The sequence below is a fragment of the Heteronotia binoei genome, chromosome 1, assembly GCF_032191835.1.
Source record: "Heteronotia binoei isolate CCM8104 ecotype False Entrance Well chromosome 1, APGP_CSIRO_Hbin_v1, whole genome shotgun sequence".
Classification (NCBI taxonomy): Eukaryota; Metazoa; Chordata; class Lepidosauria; order Squamata; family Gekkonidae; genus Heteronotia; species Heteronotia binoei.
The window spans coordinates 165,555,153-165,581,773 of record NC_083223.1 but is presented as its reverse complement, the minus strand read 5'-3'; the positions used below and the strand labels follow the sequence as shown (position 1 = coordinate 165,581,773).

The 26,621-nt window shown below is 44.7% G+C and overlaps 2 protein-coding genes across 3 annotated transcripts in view; one reads left to right on the top strand and one right to left on the bottom strand.

Annotated features, from left to right (window-relative positions):
* The window catches only part of LOC132574148 (cation channel sperm-associated protein subunit epsilon-like protein), a 44,059-nt gene extending 26,453 nt beyond the window's left edge, over window positions 1-17,606 (bottom strand). The window contains exons 1-3 of the mRNA XM_060242400.1: window positions 17,409-17,606; window positions 11,879-11,927; window positions 3,285-3,358 (exon numbers count right to left, since the gene is read on the bottom strand). Coding sequence (XP_060098383.1) covers window positions 3,285-3,358; window positions 11,879-11,927; window positions 17,409-17,491 — 206 coding nt within the window. The 5' untranslated portion in view covers window positions 17,492-17,606. The remainder of the gene's footprint in view (window positions 1-3,284; window positions 3,359-11,878; window positions 11,928-17,408) is intronic.
* A 72-nt stretch (window positions 17,607-17,678) lies between these two features.
* ADSS2 (adenylosuccinate synthase 2) overlaps window positions 17,679-26,621 on the top strand; it is a 58,052-nt gene continuing 49,109 nt past the window's right edge. The window contains exon 1 of one of the 2 annotated variants that reach the window (XM_060243632.1): window positions 17,679-18,075. In XM_060243632.1, the coding sequence (XP_060099615.1) occupies window positions 17,908-18,075 (168 nt within the window). In that variant the 5' untranslated portion in view covers window positions 17,679-17,907. The remainder of the gene's footprint in view (window positions 18,076-26,621) is intronic. The other variant, XM_060243640.1, reaches the window with a different exon arrangement.

Below are 26,621 nucleotides of genomic sequence, written 5' to 3'. Positions count from 1 at the left end.
TCACTCTGCAACTGAATGGAATCTGCTAGCACTAGGATGGTACCATTCCCACAGGTGCACTTATCAGAAAATTACATTCCAATTTACTTATCTCTGCAGGCACAGGCAGTTCTTCTGGAGTCAAGAGGCCTAGCTGGGGGATTTAAAGCAAAAGGCCTCTTGACCAGAGTTTTAAGTCAGGCCAAGAACCAGAGTCTAGTGATTCCTGGGGATAGGATCACTACACTTCTGTATGCATATGTGAAGACTGAGAAACGAAGAAATGGACATGCCTTCCAGTTAAACAAAAGCAGTTTCAGTGCTGCTTTCTCAACATTTATGTTAAATCAAATTCTTGTTTGGAGCTATTATGAAGGTAGAAGAAAGTGTAAATGTGTTGTTACAATGATTAAGTTCTTCAAAATATATACAAAAATAATTAATAATACAAACATTACACTCACTCATAATAATAATAAATACACAGATCTACTACACTTGTCCTAAACTTGAGTGATTTCTGGTCCAAGAGGCTCTTAGTACCCTCATCCTTTTCTCATGCTTAAGAGTTCTCTACTAGGATAATCACTTTCAGCTGTATCACTAAGCAGGGAGTTCTTAAAAGTACAGTATCCACAAAATATTATCAAATTTGAATAAAAAATCATGTATGGTTTGGCAGACAAAAATCCCACCATTTCACAATATACATAAATAAGAGTATTGAATATTCTATTTTGTTTGTGTTTCAATAAACAAACCAACAGGAGTCTACATATTTTAGCAACAATTCAAGCTTCTGATTATATTATAAAAATGCTGAATACTCTGTTACTATTTAATCCAGCTGGTTCTAATGTTCCCAACCTATGTATCCAGAAACACTTCTGCTGTAATAGTATCTTGGTCACATCCTCTTTAATGTATGGTCTTGGTTTTTATTTAAAAAGAACTACAAATTTTAATTCCCACAGTACATGTTTTCCCCTAAAATGCAAGCTCAATGAAGCATTTAAAATTTGCCTATCAATCCTCAAAATATTTTCTAAAATTCTCATCTTTAGTGGTCTTGTTGCTCCTATGTACCATTTTTTAACATCCAGATGATCCCATGTATTGTTTGGAATTACAATTAGTATAGGCTTTTAATTTGATGCATTCTTTAGTTATAGGATTGACAATCTCCTTAACTGATAATGACAGTTCACATATTGAATACAAATCACATGTAAAATGACCTCTAATCTCACTTCTCCCCCAAAAAAATCTGCCTCAGGTTTTTTGTGCCTGCTTTTATAAATTCATTTCTAATGTTTCTGGAGTTTCTAAATCCCACTCTGAGTAGTTTTGCACAACCTGATAAATGCTCTACTATATGCCATAATATAGTTATAGATCTTTTAATTTTATATGCCAAGGGTGAATATTGTAACATTAAGGTTAATTGTTGTTCCTGTCTATTTTCTTCTTTACTTTCTAATAAGACCCTTCTATTCACCCTATCTGTTCTCTGTCTTGCCTTTTCTATGACTGACTCAGGGTACTTCATATTTCTCAGTTGTTCTGTCAATAGAACTGCCTCCGTCCTATAGTCCTGTATCTTTGAAGAGTTGCACCTTAGTCTCAGAAACTGTCCATATGGTAAGTTCTTCTTCCTGATATATTTAGGGTGGTAAGAGAGAAAATGCAATAATGCATTTTTATAAGTTGGCTTTCTAAATAATCTGATGTACAAAGTATGATCTGAATCCTTAACAACTGTGGTGTCTAAAAAATTTATCTCTGTTTGGTTCCACACCTTCAAATGTATGTGTTCATGGAGAAAACAGCTGCTTTGCAGGGTGGAGTCTGTGTAATTATACTGTGGCCAGGAGGTCACATTAAGATGACTCTTAATGTTTGCCATGATGGGCCATGATGGACTTAATGTTTGGTTTCAATTTAGTTTCAATACTCTGAGGAGGAGTCAAGGTGAAAGCTTTGGAATCAAAATGGATGCTTCTTGTCAGAAACAGGCCAAGTGAAGCCACTCTCTGCAAAAGGGCAAGAGAAACAGGTCTGGGCTTCTTCCGATTACAACATAGGTATCCTCCTGGTCTGGCTTTTTCCCCCTCCCAAAGGAATGTATAGAACAATGAGGTTCACAGGTAACATATTACTCATGTCTTAATCTTTGGCTACTGCTAATGGCCGATCTTCCTGCCTTCCTGCTACAGCTTCTTTTGTTTACTTCTATGTTAATTTAAGTCATGTTACACAAATCCTTTGTCTTCCATCCTGACTCCTCAGAGTATCAAAACTAAATTGATACCAAACATTAAGCCCATCATAGCAAATATTAAGAGTCCTCTTCATCTGTTGTCTTGAACTGGGAATCTATTCAGGTACCCAGGAAAGTCACATCAATGAATATTAAGAGCCATAATAGCTCTGGGACAGTCCCCACCCCTCCAAATCCTGTATAAACTGAGTCCAAATCCCACTGCCTTGTGTATTCTGTACAGCACGATATACAGTTTGTACCCCCATTTACTCTCTGTAATTGGGCTTCTTGGGCATGCCGCGCTGGTCGTGCATGCCCTCTTCTTCATTTTTCCTGCTATATAAACGTCTGCCTTCTTCAAAAATCCCTCAAAATCCCTATCCACCTGTATTTTCCTAGCTCTTGATTGTGTGTATTGTATTGCTTGTATGTGTGATTGTACTTTTCTACATATTTACTAGTAAACATTTTAAATATATTTTACTCTGAAGTTGTCCTTCTGATACCAGACCTTCATATTATTGGTGGAAAGATCTCAGTTCAAATTGGGGTTACCTAAATCTCCCCCTTGCTGATTCCCCCATCTAAAGAGAAGACAGCCAGCAATTCTAGAAACAATACCCTGTTGAGGTTGCCTCCCTCCTGCTTTGCTCCATGCTATGATCTTGGACAACACACAGACCTTCAGCCTAACCCAACTCACAGGGTTATTGCGCAGATCCAAAAGGGGAAAGGAGAATGATGTGAGCTGCTTTGGTCTACACTGTGGAGAAAGACACTACTTTTCCTAGGTAGAGGCTGCAGGGAGGGGGGAGGAGATGAAAAGCTGAACTCAGATCAGTTTCCATACAGAATATGGCCACCTTGGAAGGGTGGGAAGACATCAAGGGTGGGGGGGACAAATGCCTTCACTTGGGTGAGTGGGTGGGAAGACATCAAGAGGGGAGGGAGCCTGTTGTACTTTCCACCATAACAGGCCTTATTCCTGGTTTTCTAAAAATACTCTTCATCTATTTGCTGTACACACTTTTGCAATCTTTACCTTTTATCCGCAATGGTACAAAATGCAGGAGCATTCCATTCCACAAATGAAGTTCCTTCATATTCTAAATATATCTAGACAGAAGGGGAAAAAAACTTAGATTTATTCACGTGTAGAAAAGACTCGTAATTATCTTTAACGTGTAATGAGAATGTTTTTCACTAGAATGCTACAGAATTCTGGAATAACTTAAGTGGGTTCTCCATGCTAGAAGGGTGGCCACTCGCTTCATTGCCAAACTGACTGCTGTAGATGGCCTCCCCTTCTCCATGGTTGAAGGTGTTGCTTTCTGCAAGATGGTCCAGTATCACTTTCCCTGGTACATGCCCCCTGCTCACACCATGCTAAGCAGAGTCATGTTGCCCTCATTGTACAGGGCTTCCAAGGACCACATGAGGGCACAGTTGTCATGCGTTTGCAGGAGAACTGTGCACTTCATGTCCAACATCTGGCCCTCTGCACAGGTACACAATGTATATCTTTCATTGGCTGCACACTAGTGGCAACACGGTGATGTTGTGGGTGGGGGTGGAGAAACCACCAGGGTCAGGGCCACCTACTGCCAGGCTCTGCTGCATGCTGAGCTGCTTGACGGGCTGCAGGTAGCAGCCAACACTGCAGCCACCATCAAAAGGCAGTGGTATGGGTAAGCAGGGACTGCACCATGGGCTTCATGGTGACCAATGGTGGCACAAACATGAGGGCAGCAGCCAAGACTCAGGGCCTCAAGTGCTTTATTACACTGCTCATCTTCTCCACCTTGTGATTAAGGATGCCTTGGGGCTAAGTTTTGCTGAGAACCCCAGTTTTAACACTGCAACCCATGAGTTCTGGCATCTCCTCCAGAAATGCCAACACATCATAGGTCGCTTCTCAGGCAGTGTAAAGGATACTTATTTGCTGCACAAGAAGCAGACTCTGTGCTGGTGCACTGCCTGATCAGTGATGCGAGCACTCACTGGAACTCCACCTGTGCCATGACCTCCAGAAGCAAGTGACCAACACAATGTCAGGGAAGCCAGCAATTGCCACGAACCTAGCACACATGCTCCTATAGGTGGGTGAGCATAGCATCCAGAAAGCTGTGCAGACAGTGGCTAGTCATGGACTTGGACACCTTGAGGACCTCAGGGATGATCCCATGGAAGGATCCAGTGGCCAGGAACCTCAGAGAGAACAGTACCTTCTGCAAGATAGGGACAGCACGAGATGCAGAAGTTTGCTCTGGAGGGTTTGGACCAGCTCCTTGCACAGGGGCTGGATGGCAGCTCTATCTAGGCTGTCCAATAGATGGAGGATACTGATGTGATCTTGGTAACGGTGGGCGTGGGGCTTTTCTCCGCCATTGCTGTATCAGTGCTGGCAGTTAGTGGATGTGGCAAAGCCTTAGTATGCGTGGCAAGGGCAGGAGGGAGTACCATCCCAGAAGCGAGTGGCCAAGTCCTGGAGGAAGAGGTGGCAGGATTCACAGTAGTGACAACCAGCTGAGGACACATTCTTATGGCTGCCCAACACACTGTGTCCTCTGGACTACTTCAACCCATCTTTCAGTGCCACATTTCCCAGTGGCTGCAACCTCTTCCTGCCAGGTGGTGACCATAGTGAGAATATCAGGAAATTGGGTCAGTAGGGGGCATCAGCATCTTCCCACAGTGGCATCATCTCCACGTTCCCCTGTGTGTGGGCAGCATGGCTGTGCCAACATGTGTAGCGGTGCTAGCCACTCAGACTAACTGGACTGATGCCGAGGTGCTGTTGTACATATTCATACTGTACATATCCGTACGCATGCGATGTAAGCATTCCCCTTTCCACTGCAAGGAACTGCTCTGCCATCTCCTGGCACCATGACTTCTGGCGCATGGCGGTGGGAAAGGTTTCTGCCCTGGGACATGCCACCCAAAGTTGTCCACTTTGAAATGCTGGAATTATTCTTTTTGTTTCAGTCAGAGGCCAGTCTGAGCCATCATGACCAAAGATGTCCCTAACAAGTGGACAGTGGTGGCAAGTCTACCTTGAGCAGAGATCATCATGCAGGTGGTGATACACCTGGTGATGGTGTGTGGCCACAGCACTGAGATGGCATGTGGTGAGTGTCATCGGCCCTGCTACCTCATGGCCCCAGCTGCAGGGCCAGGGATCTGGCACCATCAGACTCACCAAACCCCCAGGGTGTCTTAACTGATTTCCAGATACCCCACAGATGACTCCCAGAGTGGGGATGTTGTCACAGGACCATACTGCAAGGTCACTGAGGACAGCCTGAAATTCAGCACCACAGCCATCAGGTCCTGGCTCCTGCCCCAGTGGAGGAGGGAAACTGCCATCATCATTCCCCCATTCCTGCAACAAGGGTGCTCCTTCCACAGTCCTGGGACTTCTCATCAAGGCCCCCAAGGCCCACTTGTCTAGTTTGGAGGAGATGGAGCTCAGGAGTGAGGAGGAGGACAAAGGTGGTCAGACGCCCAGACCAAGGGGCCAAGAGAGGTGAGACAGCTCCAGGGGGTGCAAGTCATGATGGCGCCATTACCCAGTAGTGTTCTCCCCATGACTAGGTCCCTATTCCTTGATATTCAGTTCTGATGTCATCAACCACCTATATGCCCTGACCCCGAGGAATCAAACTTGCTTTAATGGTTAAGAGCAGTGGCCTCTAAGCAGGGAATCTGGATGATTCCCCACTCCTGCACATGAAGCCAGCAGGGTGACCTTGGGGTCAGTCACAGTTCTCTCAAAGCTCTCTTTGCCTTTGCATAGTGAAGAGTGGGGTATAAAACCAATTCTTTAAACAGCAACAGCGATCTCCATGGTCCTGTAGTCACTGGACATCACAGAGTTCTGGGGCCCAGTGATGAAGGGGAAGGTGACACAGAGGGCAGACTCAATGTCATTAAGTGGTAGTGGTCCTGCCCCACCAGATGGGAGAAGGATGCTATGGCAGGGGTGCAGCATGTACCTCTGACCCAGATGTCACTGCTTCTGGGCCCAGGGCACAGAGCCTACAGCCAGCAGAGCCCATCCTGGCCACCCTGTCATCCATGTGGGTGGCAATTCAGTGGGAGCAGCTGGAGAGCCACTGTGAGTGGCAGGAAGCCTTTGCCAGGGCCAGCAATAGATGGAGGAGCTGGCAGCATCTGTGACACTGGCTGCTGGGCACCAGGAGTGGCCACCATGAGGCACATGAGTGAGGGAAAGGGACACAATGAGTGGCTGTTGGGGGACTTGTCAGAGCTCTCTGGGCACCCCAGCACCTCCTCCTACTCATTCTCCAGTGGGGGTGGCATGAGGACACCCTCGACAGTATGGACACCCTGATGGTGTGGCCTCTAGTGGATGGAGGGCACTCACAAATCCACATTCTTGTGATGACAGGCCACCCTGTCTGCTGTGACCCTTGAGGGCCCTCTGCTCAGCATGTGTGTCGAGACAGCTTGGGATGGCTGGGGGCGGGGCTCACACTGCCCTCCCCACCAGCAGGTACATGGGATTACTGATGGGAACCAGTCTCTCTATGAGCAGGGCTCCTCTGACATGTTCCTCTCCTCCCCACCAGTGACAGATGCTTGAACACATGAACCAATTGTTGCTTCCTGCCCATGCCTATCACACTGCCCATGCATAGCAACAGCAGTGGCATGGAATGCCTTGTCACAGATGGCACAGATGCTACTGTAGCAGCAACTGCAATATAAAACAACCACTTTTCCTCCCATTTGGTTACCATGTAACTTTCCCCACCAGTTGCACCACAGGCAGCCATCAAAGCACAGGTGCACCACAGGATTACTCTGTAAATCCACTAAACAAACTGTCTGGTCTAAGTTTAAGCAACCACAGAACTGAATTCAATAAACTGATACTAGAGCAGGGTCTCTTGTGCTGTTCCTCAGTTACATAATCCTTAAGGTATGGAGGTCTTCTCTATGTATGTCCATATCATGTGCCCACTATTAACCTGTGTTCCTGGTTCTTCCTCATTCTGCTGATCTTCTCTTTCAGCACATTTGTGTCTAGAAATATCTCTTTCTTTTCTTCACCAAGGCTTCTGGTTGCTCCCTAAGTTGTTCAGGCATATCATATCTGTTATACTGAAATTGCTTTCTGTTCCTACAAATCTCCTTTCCCATTATTTCATATGATCTGGTATCTGGCATCCTTGTGTAATGATCATATGACTATCTATATACAATCTGGGCTGGCCTGACTACCATGCATCGCTCACTCGTCAATCCCAAGTACCTCCTCCCAGGAGAAGAAAGGTGGGTAAGGCACCTGCACGAAGCAGAAGGGATTGTACTGCCTATGGCCCAGATGCTGATTACTTTTGAAGGATGGCTGATTACTTTTGAAAATGCTGATTACTTTTGAAGGATGGAAGGTTGTTGTGCACGATCATACCCCAGTGGTCATGTTTGTGGGGGAAGATGTAGCAGAGCATGTAATCCTGGAGCCAGAAGAACCTGAGCTAAAGTCTGCAGAACCCGAGGCCAGGTCAGAGGAACATGTGTGCACGTAATTTCTAAAAGATTTTGCAGATGTTCCAGAGCAGCTTGGCAGATGTGCCAGAAACTACATAGGGGTGCTAACCTGCAGCCGGACTAAGAACATTCAGCCAGCTGAACTTGCACCAGTGACCCCTCCAGACCCTGTGTGCAAGCTGAAAGAGGTAGATTCTCCTCTGGTGACCTCAACTGCTTTCCAGCAGGAAAAAGAGGAAGACAAGAGCCTCAAGGAAGCCCATGAACAGGCAAGGAAGAATCTTCCCTTTGGTGTGGTCACCTGATCTTGGCTTATGTTGGACAAAGGCCTGTTGTACTGAGAGTCCCTTCAACCAGTTGACCAGAGTGGGTGGAAGCCACATTGTCAATTGGTGGTACCGGTCAGACATCATCTTCAACTCCTGAACCTAGCCCATGACCACCACGGTGGCCATATGGGGGTGAGATGAACCAAAGACCAGCTGAGACAGCACTTCTATTGGGAGGGGATGGGCAAAGACATTGCTCGGTTTGTCCAGTCCTGTGAGGTATGCCAGACTGTGAGGAAGGCCCAAGACAAGGCTAAAGTCCCACTTCAGCCTCTACCTATAGTTGGCGTCCCATTCCAAAGGGTGGTTGTTGATATGCTGATACGTTGTTTCCCGAGGAGGAAACAATATATCTTGACTATTGTAGATTTTAAAACATGCTGGCCAGAAGCTTAGCTGCATAGATGCCAACACAGTTTGCCAAGCCTTGGCAGATGTATTTGCAAGGGTGGGTTGACCCCTAGAAGTGCTCACAGATGTTGGGACCAATTTTCTTTTGGGGGTGATGGAGAAGCTGTGGAGTAGCCATGGGGTACAACACTTAGTGACTCTCCCCTACCATCATCAATCCACCAGGCCCCTTGGTCCAGTAGAAAGGTTCAATGGGACCTTCCAGGAGATGATTAAGAAGTTTGTAACTGCCCATTCCAACAACTGGGACTTAGCCTTGCCACAGCTCCTTTTTGCCTATCAGGCAGTTCCACACCCCAGCTTGGGATTCTCTCCTTTTGAACTGGTCTATGGGAGGGAAGCCTGTGGACCTCTGGAATTGGTGAGACATCACTGGCAGGGCTCAATACCTTCCTCTGGGGCCAATGTTTTGGCCTTTGTTGATAAGTTTCAGAACCACCTGAAGGAAGCTTTGACTTTAGCCCAGGCCCAGTTGCAGAGTTCCCCAAACCCAACGGCAAGCTATTGAGAAAGAGCTGGAAGAAATGCTGGCAGCAGGGTTATCCGGCCTTCAGAAAGTGCTTGGGCATCCCCTGTGGTATTAGTGAGCAAGCTGAATGGGGAAATTTGATTTTGTGTTGACTACCGGAAAATCATCAGAATAACTAGGCCCAATCAATATCCTATGCCTCACATAGATGACCTGCTTGATCAACTGGCTCCAGCCAAATACATTTCAACTTTGGACCTCACCCGAGGGTACTGGCAGCTTGAGCTGGATGAGCCAGTCAAGAAACAGTCTGCCTTTGTAACTCATAAGGGGCTAATTGAAATTAATGTGCTTCCATTTGGGCTCCGAAATGCCCCAGCAACCTTTAAAAGGGCCATCAACAAACTTTTGAGAGCGCTGGAAGGGTTTGCTGTAACCTTCTTGGATGGCGTGGTGGTTTTCTCCCAAACCTGGGAACAGCACTTAGAACATCTTCACCAGGTGCTAGAGAGAATTAAGGAAGCCGGATATACTTTAAAAACCAAAAAGTGCCAGATAGGCCTGAACCAAGTGACATACCTAGGGCACAAAGTAGGGACAGGAACAGTCTCCCCTGGACCAGTTAAGGTTGAGGGTATCCAGAATTGGCCAATGCCCAAGACTTAAGTTCAGTCTTTCCTTTGTTTAGCTGGCTACTACCGGAGATTTGTCCCAAACTACAGCCAGCTGGCCTTGCCACTGACTGATCTCCTGGGCAAGAAGAAGCCAGAGAAGTTGCAGCAGACAGAAGCATCCCAATGAGCCTACGACAGCACTTGTCACCAGACCAGTATTGAAGGCTCCAGACTTCGACAAACCCTTTGTCCTCACCACTGATGCTTCTGACCATGGATGGGGGCTGTATTGTCACAGGAAGGGCCAGACCAAGAGCAACACGCAGTTGTCTTCCTCAGTAAAAAGCTCACCGAGCAGGAAGCGGGCTGAGGAATCCTGAGGAGTGTTATGCCATCATATACGCTTTGGGAAAGTTCAGACCGTATCTGTGGGGCAGGCACTTCCTGCTAAGAACATATCACTCTCTTCTGCAATGGCGTCAGACTGCCAAATTGACAAATTCAAAACTTCTGAGGTGGAGTCTAACCATGCAGGATTCTGACTTCAGGGTAGAACACATTGAGGGGTCTGAGATGCCCTGTCCAGAAGAACCTGCAATCATTAGTGAAGCTGATTACTTGTTTACCTCTGTTATGTATATGTTTACATTTAAGAATGACCATGCACAGCCCATCTCTGGGGTGCAGATCGCATCAATGGGGATCCTGATGGCTGGACCCCATGATTCGGTCTGGTGGGGGGGGCTGTCATGATCTGGGCTGTGCCTTAGAGGCCTGTGGGCCCAGGGAAGCCTGACTGGTAGTAGTGGGAAGGGCTTACAACTCCCAGAAGCCTTGTAAGGTTTTGGTGTCATTTTGGGCCTATCAGAGAAAGAGGAGGGCTTGAATAAAAGGCCTGGGAAGGGGAAGCCTTGGTTCCTTTCCTAAGGAAGAGCTGAGGAAGGGCTACTGCAGGGAGGAGACCCTTGCCCTTAGAGGAAGGGTGAGTAGGCCCAAGTCTGAATGAGACAGTCAAGGAACAGTAAGTCCAGACGCATTAGGGCATTTGTTTATTTTCCCTACACTCCTTTTACTGGTTAATGCACATTGTTTATTTATATTGCACTAAACTGATCTATTGAATAAATCTTTTGTTTTGTTGTTTACTCTGCCTGGTCCTCATGCCTATTATTCGGCCTAAGCTAATGGAGGCCTGAAGGGCTTGGGAGGGTACTCTGGGCCTTCTCAAGGAAGACCCTTAACCCAGAGTGGTGGCAGCAATTGGTAATACCCCGTGTTGTGACACATGGACTCACCTCCATGCATACCTAAGCTGGTTTTGGATACCGCTAAAGCAATTCAAATTGGAGAATCTCAACAGGTTGTGAAGGAGATTCTGCCACTCCTTTGTGCTTTGCTGTTCTTATATTCCTTTGTGTCCCAGGCCCTGCATGGTTTGCACCCTCCTCCTTTCTAGGGATGAGTCAGATCCGGGGGGGGGGTGCAGAGATCACTAGGGGAAGCAGCCTCCTGTTTGTGACAGGCTAGTGAAAACATCTCCTTTCCCTCTAATCAGAAGGTTGCATTGGACTGATTCTGGAGAGCTGATGGGGCCTGATCCAGGGAGATTTTCAGCACAGTGGCCAGAGGTAGCCAAGATTCCATGGCAGAAAGGAAGCATTAACCCACAGTGTCCTTTTGGGTTCCCTGTAAACTGAAAAAATATCTTCTGCTTTTGAAGCTTGTGTTCACTGCAAACAAATGGAACACATTGTTCTTCACATGGCCTTTAAGGAGACACAATCATTCTCAGGCCCACTCTCCCCTCCACACACATTTATGCTTTCATTTTAGCATTCTATAAAATATATATTACTTATACTGGATGCAAGCTGGTATTGCATGTTGGTTTAAAAAGTATAACTACAAGCATGAATAATTCAAAAAAGTATAACTACAAGCATGGATAATTCAAAAAGGCATTAATTCAGTCAGTCATCAATTCAAAACTTTTTCTAGTTTCCTACAGCGGCGTGAGCCCTTCTTTCTAATTCCATACTCACTGAGAAGAGGGATATACTGGGAACATTTTTAAGGCACTGTGCTTCATTAATACTTCATGTGTTTATTACTTATTTTACTTCTAAATATGTTCTTGATAAAGAAAAAAAGGGTTCTAGGGCTGATCACTGCCATATATATTTAAATTTGCAGCTAGTTAAATGCTATACCAACACAGCTACCATAAATTTCAAGGGGATTAATGAAGTTGTCTGAGAAATACATCAAGATATTATTAATGTTAAGTACTTACAGTAGTACTTGTAGTGAACAGGATATAGTTTTCTACAGAAGTTCTGTATCTGAAAAAAAAATACAAGGCATTTACTAAAAAAAAGCAAAAAAGATGCTGCAGAATCAAACTGCATTATGCTCTGCACAATACTTCTATACTAAGACTGATTCCTCACTAGCAGTTGCTCCACCCCCAGGCTACTGCTTTCCCTGGCTCAAGCAATCAGTTCCCCACCAGCTGCTGTGCAGGCGCACTTTGATTCACAGCTCCCTTCAGTTTTCCTCACGGTTTCTTGTTCTCCAAAAAACAAGAGCAAGAAACTGCTGTTCAGATGGCAGAAATCAGTTTCCCTGGAGAAAATGGCTGATTTGCAGAGTGGACTCTTGTGTCGATATACCGTGCTAAGGTCGCTTCCCTCCTGCTTTGAACCCCACTGTGGAGAAATATTGTACTTTTCCTAGGTAAAGGCTGCAGGGAGTGGGGAAGAGATGAAAGGCTGAAGTCACATCACTTTCCCTACAGAAAACAGCTGGCATGAGGCACATACTCTATGGTATCCTGTGATACAACCATGCCAGGCCAAAAAAGACAGATCACGCCACAATCACATGCTGATGCTAAATGCCACAAGGCCAAATGTGATAGGAAAAGGTGGCAACAATGCACTGCAGAGAATGCTGAACTTCAGCATCTAGGCTAAAGGAGGCCTGATAGTTGTCATGGTATTTTAAAAGGTAAAGGTAGTCCCCTGTGCAAGTATCAGTCGTTTTCAATTCTGGGGTGATGTTGCTTTCACAACATTTTCATGGCAGACTTTTTACGGGATGGTTTGCCATTGCCTTCCCCAGTCATCTACACTTTCCACCCAGCAAGCTGGGTACTCATTTTACCGACCTCGGAAGGATGGGAGGCTGTCAACCTGGAGCCGGCTACCTGAACCAACTTCATGGTATTACACCACAGCAAATTGACCCTGAGAACACAAGGCTGAGGCACTCACTCAGAGCCTCTTTCTAAAGTCCTCTGTATTTATTTCTACAATAGGCCTTATAACTAGTTCATAGATACTTGTAGTAATTTTGCAAATGGTAAAGATGGCATGCCTTTTTAAAACTTCTGGAGAAGGTCTTCATCTATTTGAAGAAAAGCACTGGTCAGGTACCATGTGGAAACTTTTTGACAGCATTCATCCCAAAAAGAAGCCGCTAAATCAACCTGTCATTTTTGAATCACCTTTATCAAACAGGTAACAAATATCTGTCAGTTTCAGCTGTTACAATAGAACGTCAGAGAAGTATGGCACCAAACCATACACTACAATATACATTGCTTTTATTTTTCCAAGATGAAATTGTTGGGCTATTCAGCTTTCTGAGAACTTTTGCTTGAATAACTCATGGATGTTATTGCAAGAATTAAATACCATCTTCTTCATCACTAGCTGTGAAGTCCACAGGCACTCTGCCATCCTAACACAGTCCTTCAATACATAGGCAGCCATACTGGTTTGTGTAGTGGGTAGTTCTTTTCATTTTTCATCACTCTGAACATGGTTTTCAGAGCTTCCTCCTCTGTGTTTTTACTACTTGAATTTGTGCTTGGTTTTGAACCCAAACACACTGCAATAAACTGTTGACAATTTAATTTTCAGGTTCTTCTGGTGGGTGGTCCTTGTGCATGAGACTGCAGAACTCTAATTCCTATATTTAGTTCAAAAGCTTTGTAGCACACTTTACAATAACCGTTGCATTTATCTCCAGAAACTGAAGATAGCCATGGGATGAAGTCAGCATGAAGTTTTGTATTGAGTCACTGCATATTAAATTGTCCTCTTAAAAGCCATTTTCAAAAGGTAGTTCCCAATGAAGCCTTCCACAGAAGCACTCACCTGCCTACCTTGCAAGTAGGATCTTTCTGGGGCTGAAAGGTTGAAACGCTTGGGGCTCTTTAGCTTGGAGAAACGTCGAATGCGGGGTTACACGATAGAGGTTTACAAGATAATGCATGGGATGGAGAAAGTACTTTTCTCCCTTTCTCACAATACAGGAACTCGTGGGCATTCGATGAAATTGCTGAGCAGACAGGTTAAAACGGATAAAAGGAAGTACTTCTTCACCCAAAGGGTGATTAACATGTGGAATTCACTGCCACAGGAGGTGGTGGTGGCCACAAGCATAGCCACCTTCAAGAGGGGGTTAGATAAAAATATGGAGCAGAGGTCCATCAGTGGCTATTAGCCACAGTGTGTATATGTGTGTGTGTGTGTGTGTGTATATATATATATATATATATATATATATATATATATATATAAATTTGGCCACTGTGTGACACAGAGTGTTGGACTGGATGGGCCATTGGCCTGCCTGATCTAACATGGCTTCTCTTATGTTCTTATGTTAAATTTTCAGGGTTTTGGAATGTGTAATTAGCTGATCAGCATCAAGGAAGGAGGAGAAGCTTAAATGCTTGAAGACCATTTCTACAATCCAGCAGAATCAGACAAAGCCATCTGCAAGCTTTATTGTTTGGGAGGGGGAATGAGAGCTTGTTCTCTGTAAATTTCAACAGTAGCAAACAAACCCCATTTGCAAACTTTACTTTGCCCAGAACACTGTGGAAGATGTTTACTCTCTGTGAAATTCAACAGCAGCAAAATTCATTTGCAAGGTTTTAATTTCATTTGGCTGAAGTTTTAGCAGAGGCAAAAGTTCTCTCCCATGTGTATCACCAGGCCTCAGGTTCAGCAGGAGCTCACAGGAGCACAGCTCCTGAACCTTTCTGAGGGTTTTCCCTCTTCCTCCCCACCTACCTTGTCCATTGAATAGTAGGTGCAGCTGCATAACAATCCCTGGATTAGGAGAGTGGGCAGCCAGCCAGCCACCAGGAGCTTTGCCATGCCCCCAGCAGCCCTCATTAACCCCTGGAGAACCCACAACACCCTTTCTCCACTTATGTTATTTTGGGTGGTGGATGGCTTGCTGGTCTTTTGACTGGGGCAGGGGGAGCAGCCCAGGAGAGCCCCAGGCGAATGAGGCCTGCATGGGCTGGCTGGATCTGTAGCCAGCCCATGCAGGCCTTGCTTGTCCAGGGCTCTCTTTTCTTGCATTGGGTTGCTTTTGGCTGGGGCAGGGATATGCTAATGAGCTCCACCACCTATTTTTCTACAAAACGACCCCTATGTATCATTCCCTTGACAATCCCAGCACATGGAGCTGTGTGCTGTCTATTTGGTGTGGTGCGTTAAGAAATTGTCTATTAACACATGCTTCATACTTAACTTTAAATGTAAAGTAAATGTAGCACTTTAGATACAATGTTCAATGAATTGGAAATTGCTTTCTTGGACATCATGGAAAGCTGGCTTGTTAATTTTCTTCTGTAGATTTTTTCTTCTGTTGACTATGTAAAATAATTGGTGGTGGTGGGGGGGAGGCGCGGTGCAGGGGTCTGCCAGGACCAGTAGAACCCCTAGCGCTGGGCCTGATCAGATATTCAGTGCTTTCTTCCTGTTTTCATTATCTAGGCAGTTTGAAAGAGAAAGGAAATCAATATCCCCCCCCCAACATCATACTGATGCCCCCTCTCCAAGTACCCCACAGATTGTTTCCTGGGATTAAAAATATACTTCCCAAGACATCTGTGTACAGAGACTCGGAGTGAAGGGCTTTTCCTCTTCTAATACTCTTCTAATACTCGTGGCTTAGACTGAGTGGGCTGAAGCTGAATCCGGCAAAGACAGAGGTTCTCTGTGTGGGTCGCGGCGCTCCAGGGGGGGAAATATCCCTCCCGACCTTCGATGGTGTGCAGCTAAAGGCGGCGCAGCAGGTGAAGAGTCTGGGTGTCTTACTGGAGCCTTCATTATCAATGGAGGCCCAGATAACAGCCACTGCCAAGTCAGCTTTCTTCCATCTGAGGCGGGCAAAGCAGTTGGCCCCTTTCCTGGAGCGTCGGGACCTAGCAACGGTGATCCATGCGACGGTCACCTCACGATTGGACTACTGTAACGCCCTCTACATGGGGCTGCCTCTGTGCCGGACCCGGAAGTTACAGCTAGTGCAGAACGCGGCGGCCAGGCTGTTGCTTGGTCTCCCAAGATGGGAACATGTACGGCCGGGGCTACGCGAACTGCACTGGTTACCGATTGTATACCGGGTCCAGTACAAAGTGCTGGTTATCACCTTTAAAGCCCTATATGGCCGAGGACCAGCCTACCTGAAGGACCGTCTCTCCCCGTATGAACCCCAGAGAGCACTGAGGTCAGTAGGAAAGAACAGACTGACTACCCCTGGGCCAAGACAAATTAAACTACAGAACACTCGCTCTCGGGCCTTTTCGGCCGCAGCCCCACATCTCTGGAACCAACTCCCAGAGGAGGTGCGGGCCCTGCGGAACCTTGATCAGTTCCGCAGGGCCTGCAAGACCACCCTTTTTAAATTAGCTTATGAATAACTGGAAATCCGCCATCAGCATCAACTAGAAGAGTGTCAAGGATAGCGTTATAATATGTTTTAGTTAATTGTTTTAATTCAGGCTTTTAAGGTTAATTTAATTTTTAATTTAATGTTTCCAATGTAACTGTTTTATTGTTGGTGCACCATGGGGCACCGTATTGTTAGCCGCCCTGAGCCTGCTTCGGCAGGGGAGGGCGGGGTACAAATAAAATTTATTATTATTATTATTATTATTATTATTATTATTATTATTATTATTATTATTATTATTATATTAATACTGAGTCTAATTACTGTTTTTAAAATTAACATTTTAAAATAATTTTTCTTTTATTAACATAGTTTTGCATTATAAGGTCTGATTTCTAAATCAACTTAATATTTATTGAGGGTAGTATTGTGACATACTTGGACTTTACAGCTGGCTAGAAGAAATAAAGCATAATTTGCTTACCTGTCAAAATATTCCCACCTTCAAATCTACTGAAACTGGTTCCAGTGTTTGAATACAAAAAAGTTGCAAGAAACTAATCAGGTTCTCCACAAAATAGTGAGTGCTCTCTTACAAGTTTATTTTATTGTTTCATTGTTAACAACAATCAGCAATAAACATTTTTAAAATCATATAACCAAATTATGGAATATGCATACTTTATTACATTACGTACACCCCCCACTGGCATGTGGGTCCTCTCCTCTTCGTCATGAAACATTTCCCCGACTCTGCAGACCGTCGATCAACATCAACTATCTGCAACCCCCACTAAAACAAATAAAATATACACAGGATGGGACCAGGTATTATTGCCTCGTATGAAGCTTTTTAGGAACACTGCAGGCACGCAGCCCAATTCTAAACATGTTTACCAACTATTGAGAACAGAGCGAGGCTTGATCAACGAAGCAAATAAGAACTCTCAGTAGATTTTAGAAACAAACATTCAACTCGTTTTTACCCTAAAAACTCAGTTTTCCTTAACGCTTTAGCAATGTAAAGAGCCAAAGACTTCCCTTTTAATTTCTAAAGTCTGTTGGCGAATGATTATTCTTCCACGCTTCGTCTCTGTTAGGCTCCTCCTGCTACAATCTCTTACCTCCATACAGCCTGGCAGCCGGTCAGCCACAGGCAAAAGAATAGGATCTCAGCGCCCCCAAGCGGGCACGAAAAGCGCGCCATCAAGTCTCGCCCAACAAGCACTTTCCAACCGCCATCGGGCAACCGTCGCTGTTCGCACGATCAACCTCTTGCCATTCCTCACTAAATGACCCGCCCCCTTCCAGTGGGCAAAGCCAACGGCAACTCTACATCTATGCTACTTTTTTTATTGGCACGCTTCATTGCCGGATTGAACCCTGGGAAATGTAGTCTCACGAGAAAACCAAGCGGCTGCGATCTTTTCATTCTATGCAGATAAGGGGTGGGTCTACTGGCCGGCGTAGAGGCCAATAGGCGGCGAGAGCTGCTTTATGCGGTAGCAGCATCTCCTGTACGAGAGGAAGAAGTGTTTGCTGGCGGACGCGGGTGCGCCGCTTTCTCCTCCGTCTCTCGCATGTGTCCTAAGAGCAATAGCGGAATCTTTGCCCGCGGGAGCCATGTCTGAAAACGGCTCCTCGTCTGCCCTCATCCCCAACGGTGAAGGCGCCTCCCGGCACCCTGGCAACAAGGTGACCGTAGTCCTTGGGGCACAATGGGGTGACGAGGGCAAAGGAAAAGTGGTGGATCTGCTGGCGCAGGATGCGGACATCGTCTGTAGGTGCCAGGTGAGGAAGTGACCGGGCTGAGCTTGGAGTCACCTTGAAGTGCCCCATTCTTGAGATTCTCCGGGCCGCAGGGAAGAATAGAGGGCAGCTAAACAGCACCTTTCGGGTCCTTTCTCCCTCGCTGGTTTCTATAGTAACTACCGCGCGCTTTTTAGACTACATAACCCGCTCTCCTTGTTGATGCTTTTAACCGTCCACCAACTGTTATGAGCTTTTGTATTTTCTCACACGCGTTTCCTTCTTCCCGGTTTCCCGTAGAGCCGGCTTTTCTCGTTTCCTCTTAGACGCCTCCCTCTTTCGGTCCCCCACCCCACCCCCGTTAGTTGCGGCTCTCGCAAGTGTTACCATGAGACTGAGCAGATGTTGAGCCTTCCTCCTATCGCCGTGTTTTCTGATGAAGAAAATATACTGTGGCGACGCACACCCTGCCCGCGCCGCTTTGCGGGGCCGTTACGGCCATTTCCCGCCTGGTGAGGGTGCGGGGACCTTGCGCCGCCGAGGCAGTTAGCCTTCGGGCGCCTGCAGTGCAGCATTGGCTTCCTTTGCGCCTCAGGCTGGGGAGCCTTATTGTAGAGAGTAAACGGCGGCGGGGGTGGGGTTAGAGGCCAGTGGCGAGGAGTTTTGTAGTTTCTTCTCCAGGAGGAAGTTAGCGTTGTGCACCCTGAATATCTTCCCTTTGTCTTCCACCTTTCCCCTCACTACCCCCCCCCCCCAAAAAAAGAAAATCTTTTCACATACTCGCGTTGTTTCTTACTGGATGTATAAACAAGTATTTTATCTTAGGCCCCGGGGGGGGGGGTTGGTTTTTTGCTAATAACTTGGCTCGTTTTATTAATACTATCCATATATGTTGATAATACTGTATTAATGTGGTCATATAGGTCCTAGTATGATTACAATTTTTTTTGAAAGTAAGAACTATACACTTGTTGTCTTGAACAGAATTCGTTAAAACAAGTCAGTCAGTCTAGAAATGGTAGTTACAGGCTTTGGCTGAACTGTTTCCAAGCCTTTTGCCTGGTATCCAGAGAATCAAACTATTTCCATGCATATTCAAGGGTTTGGATTATTTCAGTTTCTAGAGCCCCTCGTATTCCATTGGATGCTGCTGCCAAGATTTTCCACAATGTGAGAGAATATAATAGGTCAGGGTGAAAAAAGCCCTATTGAAGAAATCCTGCAAAGTTTTTGTATGAATATTGTAAAGGTTTGCCCTGTTTCAAAACTACTTGTTTCTTGTTTGTTTCTCAGTCATAACACCTGTTTGGAAGTTCTGTCAGCATTGGGTGGTTATTAGAAATGTAATGATGAACATTGCAGCATTGTTTTGTGGAAGTAAATTCCATTAATAGAACTTTCTAGTAAATTTTGGTTTTGCCAAAGGGATTTCAACATAAAATCATTACAAATGGTTGCCTACTGTATTAATTGTGTGTGTTTGGAGTGTTTTAAAATTACATTTATAGCTTTAGTTTACTTCAGCAATAAAGTGTGTGATTTAAGGTTTAGGAGTCAATTAAATATTTTTACTGAAAAATTGCAGTTTATGTTGAAAACAATACTGTTTTCATTATTGAAATGAGAAACAATATGTACACCCCAGTTTTTCACTAAGTTTCACAGTGATATCCTAAGTAGAATTGCTGGCACAAAGCATACACTGTACATATTTATGTTCTTACTTTAGAGTTACTACTGAAGGGAAATTAAGTTGATTCTGAACATAAATAGTTGCAAAGCAATAATTGAAAAATCACTGAAAAGCAGGGTGCTTTTTGATGCTGCCAAAATGTTCAAATATTCTTTTGGATACTTTGGTCTTAGCTCTAATTAAGAACAACTCTCTGATGTCTTGTGGAGATTAGTCTTTCCCAGATCTACTACCTGAGATCCTCTACAATGAGAACCTAGAGATCCTTCTGATGTACTCTGCCATGAACAGGGCTTCTTTTTGGAGACTGTGCACTGTCTCTGGAATGGAGTGTAACTTTACTGAAGGTTCTGTTATTGTTCATTCTCAGAGGGTATATTAACATAAGATTACATATTGGTCCTGTCTTGCAAAGTAATTGTGATGGTTTTCTTCAATATACACTAAATAGCTAATCCATTTTAGCTGATATTTTCATTTAATGACATTGTTATGTTTCATTTAATTGCATTATGCTTATAAGCTCACCCTTTCCAAAGGAGAAAGTTGCAGGTTATGGCTAGGGATTGTAAAATGGGTTTGGAACGCCCAGATGAATTGTCGTCTTGTTGTCCGTTAAACAGTAGGACATAATACAGGCAAAATATATTTGAAACTGAGGAGAGAGCCATACTATTTTTGTGCTAGGGCATTGGGGTCAACTGTTCAAAGAAAATGTTAACACAAACTCTTTGTGTGAGCCTAAGCAGGTATCTGGATTCCAGCCCACGTATTATTTCCATCTGCTTTAGGGATAAACAGCTTGGTCCTACTAAAAAGTAAGTTTCACTTGGTTCAAAGAAACAACCTAGTAGGTTTGTATATGATTGTTCCTGTGAATCTGGAGAACAATGTATTGTGTAGAAAATTTTTACAAGAGTGCAAGCGGTTTACTTGGATGATTTAGATTGGATGTTCATGCAGTCTGTGGGAGGGGTAAATCTGTCTAAATAAACCAGAATGAATGTAGGCAGGGATGACTAAGTACAGCGTTAGAACCAAAGGTTTGCAGAGTTTCATGTATATTCAGTCCTAAACATATATTATTATAACATCATGGGAATTCTAGAAAAAGATATTACCAGTTTTTCATGGATATATTCATGATTACATGATCAGGGATTTTTTCGTGGTTGTATGACATTGGTTAAGAATGCATGGGCAATTTGAATCCAAATTATTTTGTTTCTTTTACATCCTTCTTTAGAACAAAGTGTCATATGATGCCTCATCTATAAACACTGTCTAGGCCCAGACCTGCCTAGTTTCAGCAAAATTTTTGCATTTTAAGTCTTTGGACTATGTCCTGGCAACAGTTTCCAATGGAAAAAATACCATATTTTTCGCTCCATAAGATGCACTTTCCCTCCCAAAAAAGTGGGGGGGGGAGTGTGTGCATCTTATGGAGGGAATACTGCAAAAAAGGGGCGTAGCCAAGGGCGAGCGCCTGCTGGAGCAGACCTGCCCGGCAAGCCCAGTAGTGGATTCGCAGGTTGTTCTGCGAGAGGCCGATGTAACTGAATTTGTCCTTCAGGCTCCAGGAGCGGGGCAGCGGCGTTTCCTGCTCGTCCACAGCCGGGTAGAGTCGCCTGAGGCGCCGCTTGAGCTTCTTTTCTTGCTCATAGAGGGCCGGGACGCCACAGTGAGGGAACGGGGCAGGGGCGCTGCTGCTGCTGCCGCCGCCAGACATGGGCCCCGCTGAGGAAGAGGCGGGGGCTGTTGTGGCGACGATTGCGGGCGGTAGTGGCGGAGGGGGAGGCGGCGGGGCCGAGGTGGGCGGAGCCGGCGGGTGAAGAAGCGTGGCTGAGGCGGGTGGCGGGGGTTGCCCGGTGCTTGAGGAGCCGTCGCTGGGAGTTGTGGCGGCTGTTGCTGCCCGGACATGCCGGCCTCCTCTTCCTTCTCGTCGGCTGTCGAAAATGAATGGTGAGTGGAAGGGAGGGAGGAAGGAAGTATCAATAGTGATAGAAGAAGAGCAGCGGTAGCAGCCACATTGCGCTGGGTGCACTGCTGCCGTCGGGGCGGCTCTTTAAGCACGTGTGAGCTGGGCGGCTGCTGGCCAGGCCTGGCCCTGCCCTTTCTTCGACGGAGACCATGGGGCATGTACTGAGTGTCAAGGCTGGGAAGGCTCCCAGGCGGTGGCCCTCCAGTCCGGCACCCTCCTAGGAGACTGAGGGCACTGCCTGGGTCGGGCGAGCTCCTTGGGGCAGAGACTGCAGCCAGAGAGTCACGGTGGGTTCGTGTTGTGCTCCATCAGGGCCTAGGGTTGCCAGGTTGAACTCAAGACATATCTGGGGTCTTTGGAGATAGAGCCAGGAGCCAAGAGAGTTCTGGCCGACATATTTAAAGGAACCATGCTCCTTTAAAATGCCTTCCCACCATTTGGAAATCATGGAGGATGGGTTCAGAATATTTTTTTTCCTGTTTTCCTCCTCCTAAAAACTAAGTGCGTCTTATGGTCAGGTGCGTCTTATGGAGCAAAAAATACGGTATCTACCATTTGCCTGTGATTGCTTTCTTGAGATTAATAAGTTTTTGGATTCATCAACCTCATTTTAGGAGTGATGATAGATTAATTTAAGTGATTACTGCAACGTACGTGATAGCTACCTCTTTAAGAATGTAAGAGAAGCCATGTTGGATCAGGCCAATGGCCAGTCCAACACTCTGCATGACACAGTAACCAAAAAAACCAGGCACCATCAGGAGGTCCATCAGTGGGGCTGGGACACTAGAAGCCCTCACACTGTGCCCCCCCCAAGCACCAAGAATACAGAGCATCACTGCCCCAGACAGAGAGTTCCAACAATACGCTGTGGCTAATAGCCACTGATGGACCTCTGCTCCATATGTTTATTCAATCCCTCTTGAAGCTGTTTATGCTTGCAGCCGCCGCCACCTCCTGTGGCAGTGAATTCCATGCGTTAAGCACCCTTTAGGTGAAGAAGTACTACTTCCTTTTATCCATTCTAACCCAACTGTTCAGCAATTTCATTGAATGTCCACGGGTTCTTGTATTGTGAGAGAGAAAAGTACTTCTTTCTCTACCTTCTTTATCCCATGCATAATCTTGTAAACCTCTATCATGTCACCCCTGAGTCAACATTTCTCCAAGCTAAAGAGCCCCAAACGTTTTAACCTTTTTTCATAGGGAAAGTGTTCCAACCCTTTAATCATTCTAGTTGCCCTTTTCTGCACTTTTTCCAATACTATAATATAACACAGTATTCCAAATGAGGCTACACCATCGATTTATACAGGGGCATTATGATACTGGCTGATTTGTTTTCAATTCCCTTCCTGATAATTCCCAGCATGGCATTGGCCTTGTTGCACACTGTCTTGACATTTTCAGTGAGTTATCTACCACGACCCCACGATCTCTCTCGTGGTCAGTCTCCGTCACATCACACCCCATCAACTTGTATTTATAGTTAGCATTTTTTGCCCCCATGTGCGTTACTTTCCACTTGGTCACATTGAACCTCATTTGCCACATTGACACCCACTTGCCCAGCTTCAACAGATCCCTTTGGAGTACCTCACAATCCTCTATGGTTCTCACCACTCTGAACAATTTAGTGTCATCTGCAAACTTAGACACTTCACTGCTTACTCCCAACTCCAAATCATTAATGAACAAGTTAAAAAGCATCGGACCCAGTACTGAGCCCTGCAGTACTTCGCTGCTTCCCACCCTCCACTCTAAAAATTGCCCATTTATATTCACTCTCTGTTTCCTATTAATTAGCCAGTTTTTGATCCACAAGAGGACTTGTCCTTTTACCCCATGACTCTTGAGCTTAGGAGCCTTTGATGAGGAACTTTATCAAAAGCTTTCTAGAAGTCAAGGTGAACAACATCTATTGGATCCCCTTTGTCCATGTTTGTTCACCCCTTCAAAGAATTCTAACAGGTTAGACTCTCATGACTCTCAAGCTTACTAAGGAGCCTTTGATGAGAACTTTATCAAAAGCTTTCTGGAAGTCAGGGTAAACAACTTCTATTGGCTCCCCTTTATCCACATGTTTGTTCACCCCCTCAAAAAAATCGAATAGGTTAGTGAGACAAGATCTAACCATACAGAACCCATGCAGAGTCTTCCTCAATAACTTTTGTTCATACCTACTAATTCTCTCTTTAATAATGGCTTCCACCAACTTTCCCGGTATTGAAGTCAGACTGACTGGCCTGTAATTTCCTGGATCTCCTCTGGAACCTTTTTTAAAGATAGGGGTGACATTTGCTACCTTCTAGTCCTCAGGAACAGAGGCAGATTTCAATGAAAGATTACATATTTTGGTCAGATCCACAAATTCAGAACTCTTGGATGTATGCTATCTGGGCCTGGTGACTTATCAGTTTTTAAATCGTCAATTGTAGGACCTCCTCTTTCGTCACCTCAATCTGACTCAGTTTCAGTCTGACTCAGATCTTTCAACACCCCTCCAAAAATCAGTGGTTCTGGAGTGGGCAAACACTTCTCATCTTCCACAGTGAAGGTAGAGGCAAAACATGCATTTGGCTTCACAGCCATTTCCTTATCATCCTTCAGTAGTCATTTTACCCCTTGGTCATCCAAGGGCCCCACTGCCTCCCTGGCTGGTTTCCTGCTTCTAATGTATTTGAAGAAATTTTTATTGTTGACTTTGTAGATTTATTATCTCTTGTCTTAGCTTACATTGTTAGATAATGGATTTGTTGATACCTGTCAGGTAGACCCGTTATGACTGATTAATTAGTAACTTACAAACTCTTGTTGAGGTAGGTCATCAGTACTAAAAGTACCTAAAAGTACTGAGGTAATGACGTAAAAGTACTGAGGCAATGAAGGATTTAGAAAAGGTGGTTAAGTGTAAGGATATGTCATGGGCAACCAAACTAAAGATAATTCATATCATAGTATTCTCATTACTATGTATGGGTGTTGAAAGTTAGGTGATGAAGAAAACAGACAGGAAGAAAATTGATTTATTTGAAATGTGGTATTGGAGGAGAGTTTTACAGATATCATGAACTGCCAAAAAGACAAATAAGTCTTGGAGACCAAGTCCTATGAGGAAAGACTGAAGGAGCTTGGTATGTTTAGTCTGGAGAGATGACTGAGAGGTGATATGATAACCATCTTGAAGTACTTGAAGGACTGTAATAGAGGATGGTACAGAGTTGTTTTCTGTTGCCCCAGAAGGTTGGACCAGAACCAGTGGGTTGAAATTGAATAAAAAAGATTCAGCTAAACATTAGGAAGAACTTCCTGACAGAGCAGTTCCTCAGTGGAAGAGGCTTCCTTGTGAGATGGTGGGCTTCTCCTTTGGAGATTTTTAAACAGAAGTTTGGCCTTCTGACAGCAATACTGATTCTGTGAACTTAGGGGGAGGTGCTTATGAATTTCCTGCATTGTGCAGGAAGTTGGACTCGACTTTGGAGGTCCCTTCCAACAATTATTTATGATTTATGCTGTTTAGTGGTAGATACATAAATATAATAAAAAACTAAAGAAATTGCAGATCATTGAAGGCATGAAATAGGAATACAAGATCCTTTTATTTGCCCAGTAGATAACCCTAATTTGATATAGGATGGCATCTCTTGAATTGTCATTCCTCTGATTTGATAGTCCTGGTTCTGGTAGAAGTCTGCAATAACAAACCTAAAATATGTTTCATTGTTTAACCCTTAATCTTTTGAAGACAGGTTCTCGTTTATGTTTCTTTCTCTTTAATAGAAAATTAACTCCTTAAAGTATCTTTGATAGCCATGATTAAATCTTAAGAGATTACAGACTTTAATATTTTGCTTGTATTCAAGTTGCCTTGTAAATTTGATTTTAAGATGTTTAAAGAAATCTAATTAAAGCATAAATAACATTTTAAAATTATAAATCAGGGTGGCCAACGGTAGCTCTCCAGATTTTTTTTGGCCTACAACTCCCATCCGCCCCAGCCAGCATGGCCAATGGTTGGGGCTGATGGGAGTTGTAGGCAAAAAACATCTGGAGAGCTACCGTTGGCCACCCCGTTATAAATCTTTAAGCATCTTAATTATCTCACGTAAGTTGCTTCTAACTGGACTGGTCTTTCCATGAAGCAGTTGCTTTGGGCTGCAAGGTCTAATCTTTTTTCCTGAATCCAGTCTTGACCTCTGTCATTTTTAAAAATAAAGTGCCAGTTCAGAGGGAGAAATCTCTTTGTTGAAGGTGTAAACATGTCTGTTGAAGGCTGCAAACTGGTGTATATTTTTTAGGAAGTAGATGTCATTGAACTAAGTGGGACTATCTACATTTAGGATTACATTTTCAGTCTGGGACTATGGGTTTATGTGTATAAGCACATGCAGGTGACAGTGGCAACAAGCCAACAAACCTGTGTTTAGGGATTGTGTATATGCCTTCTGTATTTACATAGTAGAGTGCTTATTCCAGCAGGTAATTTAGTACTTGCTTTGAGCTTCCTTTTGTTTGTTAACCAGAGGCAGTTAGATTTTAAATAGAGTACTGTTAGTTATTTTGTGCGTTAATTATTGTGTTTGTGTGTGTGAAGTGTGAAGAGCTTGCTGGAGCATGCATATGGCACCCACTCTGCAGTCACTCCACTGCCTGCCCATGAGTTACTAGGTTCATTTCAAGGTGCAGATAATCCCATACAGAGCCCTGCATGGTACTGGATTGTTATATCTATAACTGCCTCTCTTGCTGTGCTGTACCTTGACAGCTTTGCTCTTCTGAGCAGGACTTTTGCAGGTGCAACCCTACAGATGGACAGAGTCAGCAGCTGCCAGTACACATGCATTTTCTGTTGCCCCTCACCTTATGGAATGACCTGTATAAGGTGGTCATGAAGACTCCCATGGTTCTCTCTTT